This window comes from Dipodomys spectabilis, unplaced genomic scaffold, assembly GCF_019054845.1.
Source record: "Dipodomys spectabilis isolate Male_0828 unplaced genomic scaffold, ASM1905484v1 ptg000341l, whole genome shotgun sequence".
NCBI classification, from domain to species: Eukaryota; Metazoa; Chordata; class Mammalia; order Rodentia; family Heteromyidae; genus Dipodomys; species Dipodomys spectabilis.
The window spans coordinates 1,992,652-2,011,272 of record NW_024871018.1 but is presented as its reverse complement, the minus strand read 5'-3'; the positions used below and the strand labels follow the sequence as shown (position 1 = coordinate 2,011,272).

General features: G+C 37.4%; 1 protein-coding gene and 1 pseudogene across 1 annotated transcript; both read right to left on the bottom strand.

The window, feature by feature from the left end:
* Window positions 1-13,203: 13,203 nt before the first annotated feature.
* LOC122095237 lies at window positions 13,204-14,043 on the bottom strand (annotated as a pseudogene).
* Window positions 14,044-14,046: 3 nt separating this feature from the next.
* LOC122095236 (endogenous retrovirus group K member 10 Gag polyprotein-like) lies at window positions 14,047-15,911 on the bottom strand. Its single transcript, XM_042665688.1, has 3 exons — window positions 15,232-15,911; window positions 14,219-15,138; window positions 14,047-14,081 (listed from the first exon to the last, which is right to left on the bottom strand). Exons 1-3 carry the CDS (start codon window positions 15,909-15,911, stop codon window positions 14,047-14,049), a joined length of 1,635 nt encoding a protein of 544 aa, XP_042521622.1.
* Window positions 15,912-18,621: the final 2,710 nt, after the last annotated feature.

Here is an 18,621-nt window from a genome sequence, read left to right as displayed (position 1 = left end):
GTAGTATCTTATAAATTTAAGTAGCTAATGATGCAATCTTTATACAGACTTATATAATTGGTTGCCTACTTGTAACAAGGAAACTATATTGTTTCTGACAATGCTACTGATCTTATTTCCCTAAAATTCTGGGAATAGTGGAAAAAAATATATTGTTCAGCCGAATGCTCACATTTGCAAACTTTTTTTGTCAATGACAATTTTAAGTCTTTTTCATTTGGAATTTGATCATACTTTCAATAATTTATAGCTAGGTTCAAAGGTGATGGCTTTTTCAAGTATTTATTGATCCAACTGAATTAGTTTTGTGGAGCTAATGGATTCAAAGTAAGCCTTGGTTAAGAGCTACTTCTAACCTTATGCAGCTGACATTTTCCAAAATGAGGTCTTACTGGGACAAATGTCTACCTGACCCTTTACTCTTCTTCCATGTAGGAACAGACCAATCAGAATATCTTACCCTGACAGCATAGATTGTTTTACTTGAACAAAACTAATCTTAGTTACAAGGGATCATAGAGAGATGAACAGTTCAGTCAGAACTGTTCAGACTAGAAGGTATTTTATCAAAATATAATTGTTTATTATATCTAACATTTCAAAAGTAACTAAAGCCAAGAAGGTGAAAAAATTGATCATATTCATGATTATTTAATGTCCTGGCCTGTCTACCATCCTACCAGGCAGGAAGTTACACTATTGCATTTCTATCACTAAATATTTACATACTTGCAGGAGAAGTCCAGATGTTTCTCCTCGTTATTGGGCCTTAAATTGCTAATGTTTTAATCAGAGTGTTTTCTCTTGCCTCCAGGCTGTAAATCTACAAATGGTAAAGCTTTAGTTCCAACTCTATCAAACACTGAGGTAGAGATAATGGAATAATACTTTAAAACAGAGTTGCCTTTGATACTGTAACCACAACAGAACAATGCAAAACATGTGTCTTTTTCTTATATTATATATAGTTATATATTTTATATTTATATGTGCTGATTTTATATTTCACACAGTGAAACTTACTAGAATTAGTTGATAATTTCACAAATAAATTAATATTTATTTATTCCAATAAGTAGAATTAGAATATAAATAATTAGGTTTAAAATGTATATTAGAATATAAACGTATCAACTCAGTGTCTTTGGTATAAACTTGTGATACATTCTAACTGTTCTTGGTCTTCTGAATTCACATGGTTAAAAAAAAATGTTGTTTTCCTCTAATCTATAAGGGATTTTACTCTGCTTCTCTGTTTATTGTTTAAATTCACTGGTCCCAAACTGTTTTTCTCCATATTTCTGAAGCATTCCTACTGATTATTCCCAAATTTTGCTGATAAGATATCTAACAAATATTACTCTTCTGCATGACCCAATGAGTCCTAGGATCCCAGGTACCACTTACCTGCATTATCAGATAACATGGGCAAGACTTCTCACAAAGACCCATGCAACATTCACCAAAGTAATCGAAGACCCATTTCAATTTCTCATTTCCTATATTTCAGGGCCACAGTTTCTTGAGATACAGGATTTAGCAGTAAGCAATTGTGAAATGCAAGGCAACTTAAAATGAAAGATGAGATCACAAAATTTGAGAGTATGTACTATAATTCAATCATTCAACTTACAGATGACCAGCCCATATGAGTGAACAAGTTCACAAGGTGTCACAAGATTATTTTTAATACCCCTCCCCTATGATTAATGAAAGATTTTAGTCCAGCATAAGTGGGACAAAAAATAGTATCTGGAAGGATAGATCCATAATTGGTCTACCAAGGCCCAGAAAAATTTACTTAGAGTTCAAATATAATTCAGAAAAACATTGAGAAGATCCTTAGGGCTTCAAAACACTGGGACTTCAGTACAACATGGATCAGTGGTATAAAAATGTCACTCTCAAACCAATGATAATCTGTATTTAATCTCCTGAAAGTTATTCCTTTACAAATTAACTTTTTAAAATCAGATTCGCCAAAATAACATTTGACAACTAGATGATATTTAGTGACATTACAAGTTTTTCAAGTGTAGGGAGCAAGTTACAATAGCGTTGAATTATTTACCAAGCACTAATGCCAAACACGTTCAACCATTCATTAAAGTGTAGAAATAGTACCAACCACAATTTGTGTTTTTCAGTAGGGGCCTTCCAGAAATGTGTTAAATAGATCAGCCTGCCAAATTTCAACCCGAAACGTTAGCTAATAAAGTAAATGTCATCATTTAATAAGGTACATTTTAAAACGTCACAAATAGTTGTCTTATCATATGTAATATTATGTTTTCCTTATCTGTCTAACATAGGAAGAAAAATGACTTTAAGTCTTCAATATGGGTACTCATCAGAGATATGACAAACATAAAATCTGTCTTCTCTTTCTATCACATTCCTCTATAGGAATAAATTTTAGTTTTCTTGTTTTTCCAAAACTTATAGGTAGTAGAAAATATTATAACATGTAAAATAAAACAATCACACCGCTGTACAAAGCCATTAATAAAAATTAGTAGCTAGGAATACATTCTATGCCATTTTTTAACTTTCTTTTTGACTAAAGATTAATCTTCCAAATGAATGAGAATAAAATCATGTTTAGGTGCTTCACGTCTCCAGTATTGCAAATTGTTACTGCAGATGAATGAATTATGGAAATACAAGCTGACATTAGTTCAAGCATATGCAGAATGGAAACGCCATGAAATGTATATAAACCTTTCAAAGTATTAATAGACAGTTTAACAGGATGACTATCAGGAAATTGAAAACAGAAAGGAATTATAGTAAAGACATAGAATGAATGAAAAATGAACAAGGGGCAAGTACAGCTAGAATACTCAATGTACACATATGATAAAGGAAGTGGTAAATCTGAAATAAATCTTGGAGAAGCCTTTGGTTGAGAATGATGGAAGGAGTAACTCTGATCCAAGAGCATTGGACAATTAGATGGATATATTTAATTGTAACACACTTGCACAACCTTTTGAAATTCAGTTTAAAAACACAACAAAAAACAAAAACACACAGAAATGACAACCAACCAGAAATTTCTAGAGAGTATGAATATTTCCTCCCAAAATTTTAAGCAGTTAATGAAGGATAGTCTTGGGAAAAGTAAACAAAGCTGTCCAAAGAGAGAAGTTTGGGATAGGAGAGAATTTTAACAGATTTAAATAGATTGTCTAAGGTTATAAATCATCTACATCTGCTGCAAATAGTATCTTTCTTCTACGAGTTCTCTGTCTGAACTGGATAATCTAGTCGTGAGACACACTTGATAGCTTGTGAAGATAGAAGGGAAGAAACAAGATCAAGAACCCATTACTCCATTGGAGAGAAAACAATCCTCTATGTTTTCTCTAATCTCTCTTCACTATTATTTTTTCATACTTTTAAGTCAATTGATTTTGAATTATATTTTTTCCTTCTTTCTTCTGGCAAAGTAATTGGTCAAAGTAATTCATTAAATATTATTTGCCATTTTCTTCTTTCATGCTGTTCAATTGGCCAGGCGAGTCTATTAAACTTCCCTCTTGCATTTGGTTGCCATGAAACAACATCTATGTCAATGAGAAGAAATCTAATGTAAAACTTTGTCTCCAGAAAACAGTCCAAGAAGCTGTGATCACAAATATTTGGCTGTATTTTTTCTTTTTTCTTTTATCTTGAAAGTCTTCTTGTGTCTAAAGTGCCCACAAAAATAAATACTCCATCACTTTTTGGTTCAATCAATTCTAACCTAAAAGATATATTTTGCTAAGAAGATGGTTAAAAGAAACTGAAAAATACTGCACTTTTATCTTCTTAGATACCATATAAGGAACAATGAAGTTATTCTATGCAAAATTATTTCAATATATTATTTTTCTCTTGGTCTTGCATTTGTTCACCAAGATGTATGGAGGAGAGTAGAGTTAAATCACCTATACCTAGAAAGACAGTGCCTGTTACAAAAGGACAATGATTCTATGTCTTGCTTCTATGTCCTCCTCTTAGCTCTTGCCTGATTTCCAATTAATCACAACATCTTGGCTTCAAGTCTAGTGAAGCTGAAGGACTATACGGGATCCATCACTGTTACATCTTCATGATTTCTCTTTGAAAACTCTTTAAGTTGCCTCATTTGGATGTGGAATTTATTTTCATGTCTCCATTCAATCTGTTCGGCATTGTAGTGAGCTAAATAGGCTCTGTAAAATCACTTTAGTTAGTAAAAATATTAACATAATTTAGGGCTGGGAAGTTGGCTCTTTGGTAGAGCGCTTGCCTTGAATTCCTGAGGCCCTGGGTTCGATTCCTAAGCACCACATAAGCAAAAAGAAAACAGCCGAAAGTGGTGCTGTGGCTCAAGTGGTAGAGCGCTAACTTTGACCAGAAGAGCTGAGGGACAGAGCCCAGGCCCAGAGTTCAGGCCCCATGACCGGACCCTCCAAAAAATATTAACACAATTTATATAAAAATGTTTGGACTCCCTTCACTGCTGAAGCCATTACGCTTAGCTAGGGCTTCTAAGAACTATGTTTTCTTACCTTTTCCATTTGCTCAATTCTTTTCTGAACACAAAACATTTTGGCTTATGTAATAAGAGAAGTCTTCACTACCTCATGTTATTAAGGATATTATTTTTTGTGAGCCACTTAGAAATGTGAAATCATTGGTTTGAATTATACAATCAGATATTTTTCTGTTTCACTGCTTCACATGCAAAGACATTGTGGAAAGTGTTACAAACAGAAATGTGTAAACCCAACACCTTCTTTCATTTTGGAGAGAACTTTCTCCCTAAATATTTTGACTCAAATTATCTTTTTCAGAGATTTACTGTTTGGTAATTAAAGGTAAATTCACAAATTTTGATGTCTTATTTTTTTTAAGAACTTGAATTTAAATTCCAATACAACCTTGTTTCACACAGTGAGAATATATTTCCTGGGTAAGGATAATTCCAAGGGAACCAACAGGATTTACAGCAACGTTTCTGAGGTTTGTTTGTTTAGTGTGAAAAAGAGCCATCTTCACCCACATTGCTTCCTTTCTACTAAGTCTCCGTGGATTTCTTTGCATGAAAGCCTATTCTCCCAGGTAATTTTAAATTTTCTTAATAGGCTAAGTTGTTAAAATTTTTGAACAATTCAAATTTACCTGTCATAACTTTAAAACTCTTGAAATTCCATTATCAGAACCGTGAATTCACCAATCCTAATTCCACCGTTACCATCCAAAAGTTAACATGCTCTTTTCATGATATAGTGTCCATGCAGCTATTATTTTCCAGTGGCTTTGTACTGCGTACATATATAACCATATACGCTGATGCTCAGCAAAATGAATTCCAAGGTATGGAACCAGATTTTTTTCATTTGTGGTTGTTGTTTTTGATAAACTATGTGATTTGTTTTCTTTGGGTTTTTCCCCTATAGTTCATTCCTGCTGCATTTGATTTTGTATTGTGTATGCATTTACCTTAAATAGGGAAGAGGAAAAGCAAAATGGTGAGACAAAAGACAAAGGGTAAAACCAATGCAATAGCAACACTCACAAGACAACATGTTGGAAATGTACATTATAACTTGTGAGGGGTGAAGGGGTGAAGGAAAACTGTGAGAAAAATGAAGGAGGGGTAACAAGTTTGAAATGTTTTGTATTCACTACCTTACAATTACTGTAACCTCACTGTACATCAATTTGATAATAAAATTGAACAAATAAGCTGCGTAAAATGTAATTTTACTGTATTGGCACAGTAAATATTATTCTTTATGTAGCAATATTTTAAAATTCAATTCTATTTGACATCTAATTCAAATTGATTACCTCTTTTTTATCAGAGGGTCATCAACGTGATTGTTATCCAACTAGAAAATATTTTCATAATATACTTGCCGAATTTTTTCAAAAAGAATAAATTCATTACTTTCTCATTCTAAAACAGAAAAACACTTTAATGCTATGGAAACCTATAACTTTTAAAATTAAATAAGTTGTTAAGAGGACAGAGTATATGTTTTTTTCAAAATTCTTTGACAAATAACTACTCATAATTACTCATTTTTAAATTCTCAACATTCCATACTTTAGAGATTCAAAACAGTACTTTTTTGTATGTTATGAAATTCTGCAATAGACCCATTTTCCAATGGAGTGTACAAATTGAGAACTCAACAGAAAAATAACCACATTCTGGTAGAGGATAAAACTATGAAGCATCTGTAATAATTAATTCGTCAAGAGTAAGCAATTATTTTTTATCAGAGTAAGCTGTTATTTCTATGCCTATCAATTCCAAGATTTATGACATGAAGTCATTCTAGCCCAACAGTTTCCAACTTGTAATGGGCACCCTAAAATTCCTTAATTCATATCATGAATAGCTTATCTCTATTGTGAAAAATACTGCACCTCTGCTAATGTGATGCCCTCCGTGTTCTGGAAAGAACACCACAATAAACTGAGCTGTATAATTTTTCCTCCACTGGTATTCTTAAGATCAGATCACTTGCAAATATTATTTATATTTATACTTTTTTAATTATCATAGATATTCAGGAAGCTAAGATCGGAAAATTATTCAAAGCCCACCCTGGCAGGAAGGTTTCTTAGAATCTTATCTCTAATATACTTCTCCACAAAAGCCAGACACAAGTGGCACTGAGGTTGAAGTGGTAGGGCATGAGCCTTGAGCATAAACAGGCTCAGAGTCACTGTCCAGGACAAGAGTTCAAGCTCTAGGCAAACCAATAAAACAAAGTTGAGTACAAACCCCAAACCTAGCATTTTTCTGAATGTATACAGAAGCACGTAAATAAGGAAACGGCTTCCTGTGTTACTTAGTGGTTGAAAAAAGATGTCACACAATTACCCTCTTCATACCATTTTAAACCGAACCCTCAAAAATTGCTGTTTTTCTAAATTTATAAATTAATATCATCCATTTTTTAGCAACTCTGTCTAGATTATTCACATTAACATGGTATAGATGAACTGTGGGAATTATTTATTAACTATGTTCTATTTATAACTCTCTTGAAAGAATATTCTAGGAAAATAGAATGCAAGAATCATTTGTGAATTTGTCCATTAATCCTTCTACTTAAAAAATTTTGTAGTATCCTATAGAATATAAAATTACAAACAAAACAAAAATACATATTTTAATTCTAAATTTTAATTTAGCAAGGTCTACAAAGTCCTACATTAGATGAACTTTGCTATTTCTCCAGGCTTAAGCTTTTGTAATCCTTCAACATTTCTTTGGAATCCAACAGAATGGTGCTTACTTAGTTTTGCAAATTTTTGGATGGAAATAATGAGTCATTTTGCATCTAGAATGTTCTGTAATAGAGTATTTAAAATACAAGTGAGGATATATATGAGTTGCATTTCAATAGGAAACTTGACTTCTCAAAACATAATGAGAAAATTAGCCCAAAATTCCAACTGTGTATTCCTTTTTTTGTTGTTTGGTTTGTTTTATTGAGACAAAATTATTCTACCTGGTCCAGGGAAGGTATTGCAATGTAATTCCATTCTCTAATCTCCTGTCGAAGTGCTAGAATTTCAGGCTTGTATCCCATTGTTTATTTACTCTAGAAACAGACTAGCAATTCTGAACTTCTCCTATGATCTTATTCACTAGACTGACTGCTCAGACTGTTTATGTACTATTTTCAAAGATGTTCTAACAGTTCACACAAGATATGAACATTTTTATATGCACCTATATGGTTCCCTGATTCATTCCTCCATGGATCCTATCCCGTTAATAATGTTGCTTGACTCTCTTACTATCTCTGATTCCTACCTATGTAATATTCTCAACTTTTGGGGGGAAAGTTCACTTGAGGGATTTCTAATATTAAAAATTATCACTTGATTCTAGTCTTACTCAGGACATATTTTCAATTGTTTTCTAACTTTTTTACATATTCTGAGAGTTGTTTCATTTGTGTATTTTTGTGTGCACATATAAGTCCCTTTGTGTGTATGTGTATGTTTGTATGTATGAATGCAAAATCCTCATGCTCTTATTCAGCAATCTTGGTCATGACTGGTATTCCAGCTTTTGGCTGTTTAATTATAGGTAGTGTCTCAAAGCCTGTTCTGCCTAGGCTTGATGCAAATTGAACTTCTCAGACTCCTTTACCTTCTTAGGTTTTATTTTTCCAGGAGTATCAACTTTTAAACTGCAAACAATTTTGTGAGTGTAAAGTCTAACCTGTAGCCCAGATTTTTAACTCAATAATTAACATAAAGATAGATGAACATATACATTACATATCTGGAGTGTACAATGTTAGAAATGTGATCCTAAGCTGGGTGTGGTTAGATCCGAGGATTGGGGTTTAAAGCCAGCCCAGGTAGGAAAGTCCTAGAGACTCTTTTCTCCAATAATTACCAGAAAACTGGGAGTGATACTGTGGCTCAAGTGGAAGAGCACTAGCCTTGAGCTGCATTGCAGAAGGACAGTGCCCAGTCCCAGATTTCAAGTACCACAACCAACAAATACAAAAAAGAATATAAGAAAAGGAAAAGAAAGAAAAGAAATGTAATCTTAGCCACCAAATTCATTGCTAGCATAATTCTTATTTTCTCAAGATGGACTCTTTTTTTCCAGTTAAGTCCATTCTCTCATAAATGACTTGCATTGGAAACAATCATTCTTTGCCAGAACCAGCCGGCAACAAAAGGGACTCCTGATTTAGGGGGCGAGGACGGAAAAATAAAGACATAAGACAAAGGATGGGGTCGGGAGGTGTGCAGCTCAAGACTACCTAAGGTCACCATAGTGCAGAAAAGCAAGGAAATTTTTAATAAAAACAAGGGTGCAGAAAGAAACAAGACCAGGTAATCTGATAGAAAGTAAAACAAATTCTACAGACGTAGCAAGGCAAACCCGGACACCTGGTGTTTTTCATGAAAGCCAGTTCCTTGTACGTGCCTTCAAGTGAGCACAAGGGTCAAGATGACCTTGGAGCTTTACTGTCGGCTCCCAACATCTCCCCCATCTTTTTTTGAAGAAGAAGTGAACCCGCCTGTCTCAGGTTGGGTGGATCACCTTGTCTGCCTTACCCGTCTTTGGGAACTTCTTCAGAGCAAAGCTGAAGGCCCTGTCTTAGATTGGTCAGACTGGCACCCCCTCTTACCCGTCTCTGGCTGCAGTTCCTCTCGGGAGAAATTCATTTATTTGGAGCTTGATCTTATGTAGCTGACTGGCTAAACACGTAAGAAAATTTTGCAGGGCACATATGATACAAGGAACGCAAAGAAAAACCAACAATAAAAGTTCACCGGGGCCAAGCAATGTCATTAAAAATCCTTTAGCATTAGACAGGGAAGGGATATAGTGTTGAAATTGTTCAAACAGCTCGTTAGCTATTTTGGCCACTTCAGTGTCCAGCGGTGGGGCTTGTTCTAATCCGGCAATTTGCCTGTGAAGCTGAAAATGATCTAAATACAAGTTATTATGGTGCCAGATACCATTAAGATGTGCTACAACCTTTTCCCATGAGTAATTTGATTCATTATATATATGAGGAGCCACACAAATAAAATCAAACCTGGCATGACAGCGCACTCCCTGTAAAGTTTGCAGAGCGCGAACTTGTTCTCCTAAAGATAATACTGACTCATATAAGGCTTCTAGTTTTTGTTCTACCTTATCATCAATCCTACCTTGAAAGTGTAGAGCCTGTGTAGTATTATGAGCAAGCTGATTAAGATAATGGGCAGTTTGTACATTTCAAATTAGTGCCACAGCAGCTGCTGCTGAGGAGGCAGCTAACGAAATAAAGGCTAGAACTCCAGCTATAAGTAGCCCAACAAACCTACAAGGGCACATTAGTTCTTTCAATTGTTTTAACACCTGAATACCAGAATCTTCATACCAAGTTTCAGAAATATTTACAGGAAGCATAACAAAAGGTGGTTGTCTAACAATAAGTATGGATTCAGTTATGCCACTATATAAGCAATTAGTAAAAGAACAATTAGAAAAGGTAACATTAAAATAATTAGCTCCTACTGAATTATTAAATGGTCCATACATAATAACATGGGGTGGGGATACACAACTCATAATTTTTTTAAAAGGGATGAATTGGGCCAAGTTATATTATTAAGTGCAGCCACCTCCAAACATGATGTCGAGGATGCCCATTCATCCACCACAATCCAGGACTGAACTTATTAGTAAGATTAGCTCCAGACCAATCCAATAATTGAGAATTAGTTCCAGAAATATTGGTAACAAATGGCTGTACATGCCTGCACCTTATTGGATGAGGCTCTCCTGTAGATTCTATCTGTGAAGAATTAATGCAACGGGGTATCCTATAAGATGGAGTAGAATTTGCATAAACTAATTGGCCACCTGGCAAGGATGTCATTTGTATATTGTACATTAGATTTTTATGAGTCATGGATTGCATAAAAGTACAGCCTGGAATGGAGCTTTAAAAATTGGTGGTAAAACATAAAGGAGTTCCAATACCTGAAGCTGAGAAATTTCCTTTTTTTATATATTGGATGAAAGGATCGGGGGCTGTACCGTATGCTGATCTATTAACATGAATGAGTACTTCAACTCCCTCCCAGGTGGCTGAGTGTACAGTCGGGGAATCCGGCATGTAAGCCCAATGGGTCAGCATTTGTGTCATCTGCATGAGTCTCCACAATCCTAAAGCAGCATTCAGGCAACCAGCGGGCGTCATTTTCTTCCTGCGAGAAAACACAAACATATCCTCGACCCCATGTTAAAACTGTATTGGGCCCATGCCAAGCACCTGTTAAAGGATCCTTCCACTTTACTTGAGCAAAAGCTCTTTGCTCTCTTTTTTCCCAAAACCGCTGTGCTGCAGAAAGGCCATTACAATCTAAGTTTAAAAAATTTAGTACAAACAAAGCATGAGAAAGAATATTAACAGGAGAGATGGGGTATAATTCCCCACCTTTCAATTTAAAAATTTGATGTTTGAGCAAACCATTAGCTAGTTCAACAATTCCTTGACCTTGAGGATTATAGGGAATACCTGTAGAGTGAATAATCTGTTAAGATTTACAAAAAATTTTGAAAAGCTTGTCCGACATATCCCGGACCATTGTCAGTTTTAATATAGTTAGGAAGTCCCATAGTGGCGAAACAACGCAGAGAATGGGAAATACAATGCTTGCTAGTCTCCCCAGCAAGGGGAGTAGCTATAATAAAATTAGAATAAGTATAGTAACATGAACAAAGCGAAGCCGTCCAAAGGATGGAATATGAGTAACGTCCATTTGCCAGATCTAATTGGCAACTAAACCTCGAGGGTTAATTCCAATGGAGGGCACTGGTAAGAAAGTAGTACAACTAGGACAGGTCTTTACAATTTGACGAGCTGCCTCACGAGTGATTTGGAATTGTCGGCGTAAAGCACGACTGTTTTGATGATGGATGGCATGTGATTGTTTTGCCAAATCAATTTGAGTAAGAAAAACTTGAGTAGCCTTGTCTGTAATAGCATTGCTCTCACTTAATGGACCAGGAAGTTTATTATGGGCACGTATAAATCCAAAATAACATGGACAAGTGCGAGAGTGAAGAAGAAGCTGTATTTGGCGAAAAAGAGTTTGAATAGTGGAATTTGCTGTTCCAAGAAAGGGGACAGTTTCAATAACCCGAAGGGCTCGAATAACATAATGACTATCTGAATATAAATTAAAAGCACTAGTAGGCAGAAGCGTAAGGGCCTGTAAAACTGCTTGAAGCTCAACTTCCTGGGCTGAAGAAAGACCGGTATCCCAGGATGTAGTATTTCCATCAATAGTAAGAGCAGCCATTCCATTAGATGATCCATCTGTAAACACTAAGGCAGCCATAGAAAGAGGTGATAAAGATATCACGTGAGGAAATATGAAAGTATAAGAAGAGGCAAATTGAAGCAATTTGTTAGAGGGATAATGATGTGAAATTGTGCCCATAAAGTTAGCCCAAGCAATAGCCCAGGAATCACAATGAAAATAAAGCCATTCCTGCTGTTGTAATGTATAGGGAATATAAATAACATGTGGATCTCGTCCAAGATATTTACAAGATTCCACACGGCACATGTGAACTAAAGTAGCCACCAATTCATAATAAGGAGTTAATACTTTTGAAGGAGTAGCAGCTAAAGAAAGCCATAGAAGGGGTCCCTTCTGCCAGAGGACCGCTGTGGGAGAATGAGGTGTAGTTAAAATATAAGCTTCCCAAGGAGCTGAATAATCAATATAATTTACATGTTGGGAAGAGATAGCAGAATTTACTATTTTTAAAGCTTCAGCCGCTTCAATTGTTAATTCTCTGAGGGATGCAGGGTTAGGGTCTCCTTTTAACAACTCAAATAAAGGTTTTAATTCAGCTGTAGATAATTTAAGATAAGGGCAAAGCCAATTAATATCTCCCAGAAATTTCTGAAAACCATGTAAAGTAGGCAAATGAGAAGTTTTAATCTGTAATTTTTGACTAGTAAAATAATAAGGACCCAAAATATAACCAAGATAAGTGAACAGAGGATGCTCTTGCACTTTATCATTGGCTACAATTAATCCAAATGAGGTAAGGTCTAGTTTTAATTGTCCAAAAGCTTGTCGTAGTACTGTAGGGTTTAAATGAGCTAACAATATATCATCCATATAATGAATAATATAAACGGAAGGAAATTTTTGGCGAGTAAAAGAAAGAGCCCACGCTACAAACTTTGACACAAGGTGGGGCTATTTGCCATGCCTTGAGGCAATACTAACCAATGGTACCGTTTTATGGGTTCTTTAAAATTAGTAGAAGGGACACTAAATGCAAAACGTTTGCAATCTTGAGGGGCAAGGCGTATGGTATAAAAACAGTCTTTTAAATCAATTATTATTTTGTATGTATTTTGGGGAATGACCATTGAGGAGGGCAAAACTTGTTGTAACGGCCCCATAAGTTCCATAGTAACATTTACTCGCAGGAGATCTTGAAGAAGTCTCCATTTTCCAGATTTCTTTTGATAACAAAAATAGGTGAATTCCATGGGGAAGTAGAGGGAGCTATATGGCCCAATTCCAGCTGTTCCTGCACCAGCTGCTGGGCAACAATAATCTTTTCATTTGATAGGGGCCACTGATCCACCCACACCGGAGTTTTTGATAACCATGTAATAGGATCGGCGTGAGGGGCAGGATAAGCAGCAGCCCCCGCTAAAAATATCCTAATCCTAGTCTATTTGGTCGGGGCTGTGGCTGAATGGGCTCTCGAATGCCTTGCTGACCAATCCCCAGTCCCCCTGAAGGTAACAGTCCTTGATCTAAGAGTTGTCGAGTGACTACATCATTTGGACTAAACAAATAAACTCCCATTTTTTCCATAATATCTCTCCCCCACAAATTAATGGGCAAATGATCCAGCACATAAGGCTGAAAAGTTCCAGAATGGCCCTCATCATCTTTCCAATTGAGAATAGCACTGCCTTGCTGTGGATCTGTAGCATGGCCAATTCCTTTTAAGGATGTGAGAGAGGCAATAAGCGGCCAGTGAGAAGGCCAATATTTTTTAGCTATTACAGATACATCTGCTCCAGTATCCAGCACACCTTGAAAAGGCTTTTCTTGAATATAAATTATAAGTTCAGGCCTTCCTTGTTTTATATTTTGAATCCAAATTACATCTGAGGCCCAAAAATATTTTGTGCCTCTAGAGACAGAAGTAACAGAATTTCCAACAGAGATTAAAGGAACTAGGACCAGCTGAGTGATTCATTGCCCAGCAGAAATAGATATAACTCCAGTAGGCGCTGAGGCCATAATTTTTATTTCTCCAGTATAGTCTTGATATATCACTCCTGGGGTAATATGTAGGCCTCTCAATTCCAAGCTACTGCAGCCTAATAACAGACAAACAAATCCTTTTGGAAAGGGGCCAACTATGCCCGTAGGCAGAGCTTGAACTCCCATCTCAGGAGTTAATACTGTGTAGGTGGAGGAACAGAGGTCCAATCCTGCACTTCCTGGGGTTGCTCTGAGGAGACTGGAAACCGTTTGTTTTTATTGCTGTTGGTTGCCAGCAGGTAGGCTTGAAGCTGTGAAAAGGACAGGGCTGCCCCGTTTTTTTGTTGAGGGGCCAGGGGCTGGCCCCTCTGCCAGTTTTCCAGAATCGGATGGCCAGCACTATCAAAAGCAGATTTACAATCCCTGGCCCAATGTCTTCCCTTATTACATCGGGGGCATCTCCTTAGTTTAGCTCCCTTTTTCTGATTAGGACATTGAATTGTTAGATGGCCCATTTGGCCGCAAGAAAAACAGCTGCCAGGAGGTCCAGCAATTTGGGGACATCTTCCTCCATTTTTGCCTCCCTGGGGAGAGCGGAGGAATTCAGTTATGGTTTGTCCCTGAAGTGCAGCAGCCAGTGTGAGGCCCTGCATATAGGATGAGCCAATGTCAGCACAGAGCCGAATATAATCAGTTATTCCTCCTTTTTTTCTAAGTGGTCTAATGGCTGCTTGGCAAGCTGCATTAGCATTTTCATATGCCAATTGTACAAGAACCATACCGGCATCCCCATCTTGGATGAGACGGCTTGTTGCCTCTAGTAACCGAGAGACAAAGTCTTGATAAGTTTCATCTGGTCCTTGTCTAATTTTAGAAAGATCCTCAGTCTTATTAGAGTTAGGAAGTTTCTTCCAGGCATGCTTAGCAGCGGCATTAATCTGAGCATATGCGCCCACAGGGTAATTTAACTGGGTATGGATGTCATTATAAGCACCTTCCCCAGCAAGCTCTGCAAAAGTAGTAGGTATATTATTAGCCCTATTAACCTCTGCTGTGGCCTGACACTGTTCCACAAATTCAGACTTCCACAACAAGTAATCTCCTCCACTAAGATAAGCTCTGGCTAATTGTTTCCAATCATTAGGGCATAAAGCATCAGTGGACAATATTTCCAAAATTACCTGCGTAAATGGAGCTGTAGGTCCATATTGAGCGCAAGCGTTTTTCAAGTCTCTTATTTGTTTAAATTGAATAGGTTGGTGAGTTCTTTGTTGGTTTTGGTCCTCCATTACAGGAAATAAATGAAAACCAGAAATATCCTCCCCTCTTTGATCAGCCTGTGCTAATGAGAGCTGCAAGGCACTATGCCTGGGAGGGCAAATAGCCCCTGTCCAAAGAGGGAATTCATCATTAGGAGGACTAGATAATTTCAAAGGCCTGGGTCAACTAAGCTGCGCAGACCGAGTAGACTGCGTCTGGGGAATAACAGGCAGAGGGGGTGGGGGAAAGAAATCTGAGTCCCCTAGAGCTGTTAAAGTGGGCTCACAAACATTCACCCTTAAAGGGGGTCGTTGCATTGCTTCAATCTGTGACAATTTTTTCATAAAAGAATTTAACATTTCCTCAAAATGGACTGTTTTATCCTCAATAGGCTCATCATATATTTTTTCCTCAGTATCTGAGTCATCTGACTTTTCCTCAGCATCCGAGCCATCTGAATTTTTCTCATTTTCTGACTCAATAGATTCAACTTTTATCAATGTATTTGATTTCTTTTGGGCAGCAGTATGTGCTCCTGGGGCAGGGCGAGACTCGTTACCCTGTCCAACTTTCCTAATCAACTGATTAAATTTTATTTGTTCATGTCTGGGGTCCAGAGAGTCTCGAACTAAATTCCAAAGTGTAAAAGCATCCACTGGGGTTTTTTCAGGGCCATTTGCATCATAATGCTCCTGAATCATTTTTCCTATTTTTTGCCAAGTTTCTAAACTAATGGTTCCTTCCTCCGGAAACCAGGGGCATACTTCCTCAATAAAGCAAAAGAAGCTCTCTAATTGACTCTGTCCAACTTTTACTCCTAGAGCTTGAAGCATGCCCTTAAGAGCCTGCACATATAATGTGCGGCTGTTTCCTTGATCCATAATTTCTTACTCCCGACTATACTATCACCCTCTCTTTTTCCGGACACGTACTCTTACCTTAGCGGGGTCCTCTGCCTTGATCCCAGGTTTTCAGGGTCCCTGTTCAGGCGCCACTTGCCGGAACCAGCCAGCAATGAAAGAGACTCCTGATTTGGGGGCGAGGACGGAAAAATAAAGACATAAGACAAAGGATGGGGTCGGGAGGTCTGCAGCTCAAGACTGCGGCCCCGTTTATTTTTAACTCTCCTTATTTGTACTATTAGAAGTCAAGGGGTAGCCTAAGGTCACCATAGTGCAGAAAAGCAAGGAAAATTTTAATAAAAACAAGGGTGCAGAAAGAAACAAGACCAGGTCATCTGATAGAAAGTAAAACAAATTCTACAGACATAGCAAGGCAAACCCGGACACCTGGTGTTTTTCATGAAAGCCAGTTTCTTGTATGTGCCTTCAAGTGAGCACAAGGGTCAAGATGACGTTGGAGCTTTACTGTCGGCTCCCAACAATTCTTCCATTCTCCTTTTTACAAAATTACGTGATTATAAAGCGTTAATTAGAAAGGAAGTGGCTTCACGTTCCACATAGAAGTAATGCTTTCTCTATATCACTCCCATAAATCTACATACTCAGCAAAAGTAGGTGCACTGAATCCTTTGGGAAGATTAATATTGACTTCATCATTCCTTTGGGGGAAAATTAAAGCCATATTTGCACTTTTTTGTTGATTGTGGGGATTGGACACTGATCCTGGGCACTGTCTCTCAGCATTTCAGCTCAACTTGAATGCTGTACCACTTTAGCTACAGCACCACTTCTGGGTTTCTGATGGCTAATTGAAGATAAGTGTTTCATGGACTTTCCTGACCAGGCTGGATTTGAACCACAATCCTCTGGTTTTAGCTAGGATTAGAGGCAAGAGCCACCAGCACCCGGCTCATATTTGCATTTATGTTCACTTAATGACACTATGTAGACAGAGAATGGAAATTTGAACCAAATGATGACATTGCAGCTTTTCAGAAAAATTGAGGTAGCAATAAATATCTCCTCCTTTTCCATTTTGTTACATTAATGACTCATGAGCTATGGGGCCCTTACATTAGCATCCTGTGACATATGTATAGGTGTATTTAGTATTAGGAAATGTTCATAGAGAAATATAGAAAGACAGATTTTTAGAAAACAAAGGATATCAGGTATGAAAGAACAGCATAGAAGGAGACACATTTATCTAGCCTAAGAGATTTAGAATGCTAAAGCAATGAGGAATAAGCCTAGTTGATAACTAGTTCTTCAATAACCAAAAATGGTTCACTAGAACTGTTTCTGCTATACCTTAGCTACTATCATTTTTTTGCTTCCATCTGGAGTTATTCCTTCTCTTCTATCATGACTGTTAATTATCTTCTGCCTTTTTGGTGCTATGACTGGCCAAAATGATTTCCAAATCTCACTTAGACTACCCTTCTCATTGTGATTAGCAGTGACCCCTCTCAAAATCCTGGAATCTTTGAATTTCCAGAATTAATCTTCACCTGACATCTAAGCACATTCCTGGCATTAATTGCCCTTACCTAATGAACAAAACTTTTTTTCAACACAGTATCCTAATATAGGTAATGTACATGAATTAGGGACTATTATCAAGTATCAGTATGGAAGGAACAATTATATATTCCAAGTTTGGATTCTTTATTTTGCATTTACTAACTAAATGTTCATTGTTGTTGTTGCTGCTGTTGTTGTTTTGGCAGTCCTGGGGCTGAAACTCAGCCCTTGGGAATTATTCCTCAGCTTTTTTTTTTTTTTTTTGCTCAATTCCTACCACTTGAGGCACAGGACCAATTCCAGTGTTTCTTTTTCTGTTTATGTGTTACTGAGGAATTGAACCCAGGGTTTCATGCATGCTAGGCAATCACTTTACCATGAAGCCACATTCCCAGAACCCTAAATGACTCTGTTAAGATGACATTAAATTTTCATTCCATAGCTATGTATCATAATTTTAACCAGAAATTTTTGCTAGAAAAGGTCATTGATCACAGTACTGAATCCAGTAAGGCTAGATAGACAATGAATAACTGTCACGGTTCACGGTCTAGCCAGGGCACAGAGGGACTTACCTCATGGAGCTGATACAACAGACTGAGCGAGACAGCTCCTGACCCACAGCCCACCTCCAGAATGAGAGGGCCACCTTGGTATCAACTACATTGGGGATGCTGAGCCAACTCCTCCAGCACCCATTCAATCAGTTCCTGAGAGAGAGAGAAAAAAAAAGAAAGAAGGTCACAATTACATTTAAGCCAGGTACCTGTTGCTCAGGCCTGTAATCCTAAGTACAATGGAGGCAGAGATATGAGGATTGTGGTTTATAGCCAGCCCGGGCAGGAACACCTGTGAGATTCTTATTTCCAAAGAACCACCAGAAAACTGGAAGTGGTCCTGTGACTCAAGTGATAGAGTGCTAGCTTTGAGCTGAGGAGCTCAGGGAGCTGGCCCAGGCCCAGAGTTCAAGTCCCACGACTGAAAAGAAGTGGACTTCCCACCACAAGAAGTAGACTGAATAACACCTATTGTCCTAGGGAGCATGGCAGAGAAGTCAGGCCGAGCTTCCTGTCAGCTGGGAGACATAAGTAGGTCACCCAGCTTCTCTGTGCTTCAGTTTCCCCAGCTTCAAATCTGAACAAAGTGAAGGATCCTGTTCCTCATG

Bases quoted from the DNA above. Each gene is read 5' to 3' on its own strand.
- LOC122095236 (XM_042665688.1), bottom strand. From the start codon at position 15,911: ATGGATCAAGGAAACAGCCGCACATTATATGTGCAGGCTCTTAAGGGC. The intron at 15,139-15,231 runs GTCTGCGCAGCT...TTGCCCTCCCAG, and splicing joins CCCCAGACGCAGTCTACTCG to GCATAGTGCCTTGCAGCTCT. The intron at 14,082-14,218 runs GTAATAAGGGAA...TCCTTTTCACAG, and splicing joins ACTAAGGAGATGCCCCCGAT to CTTCAAGCCTACCTGCTGGC.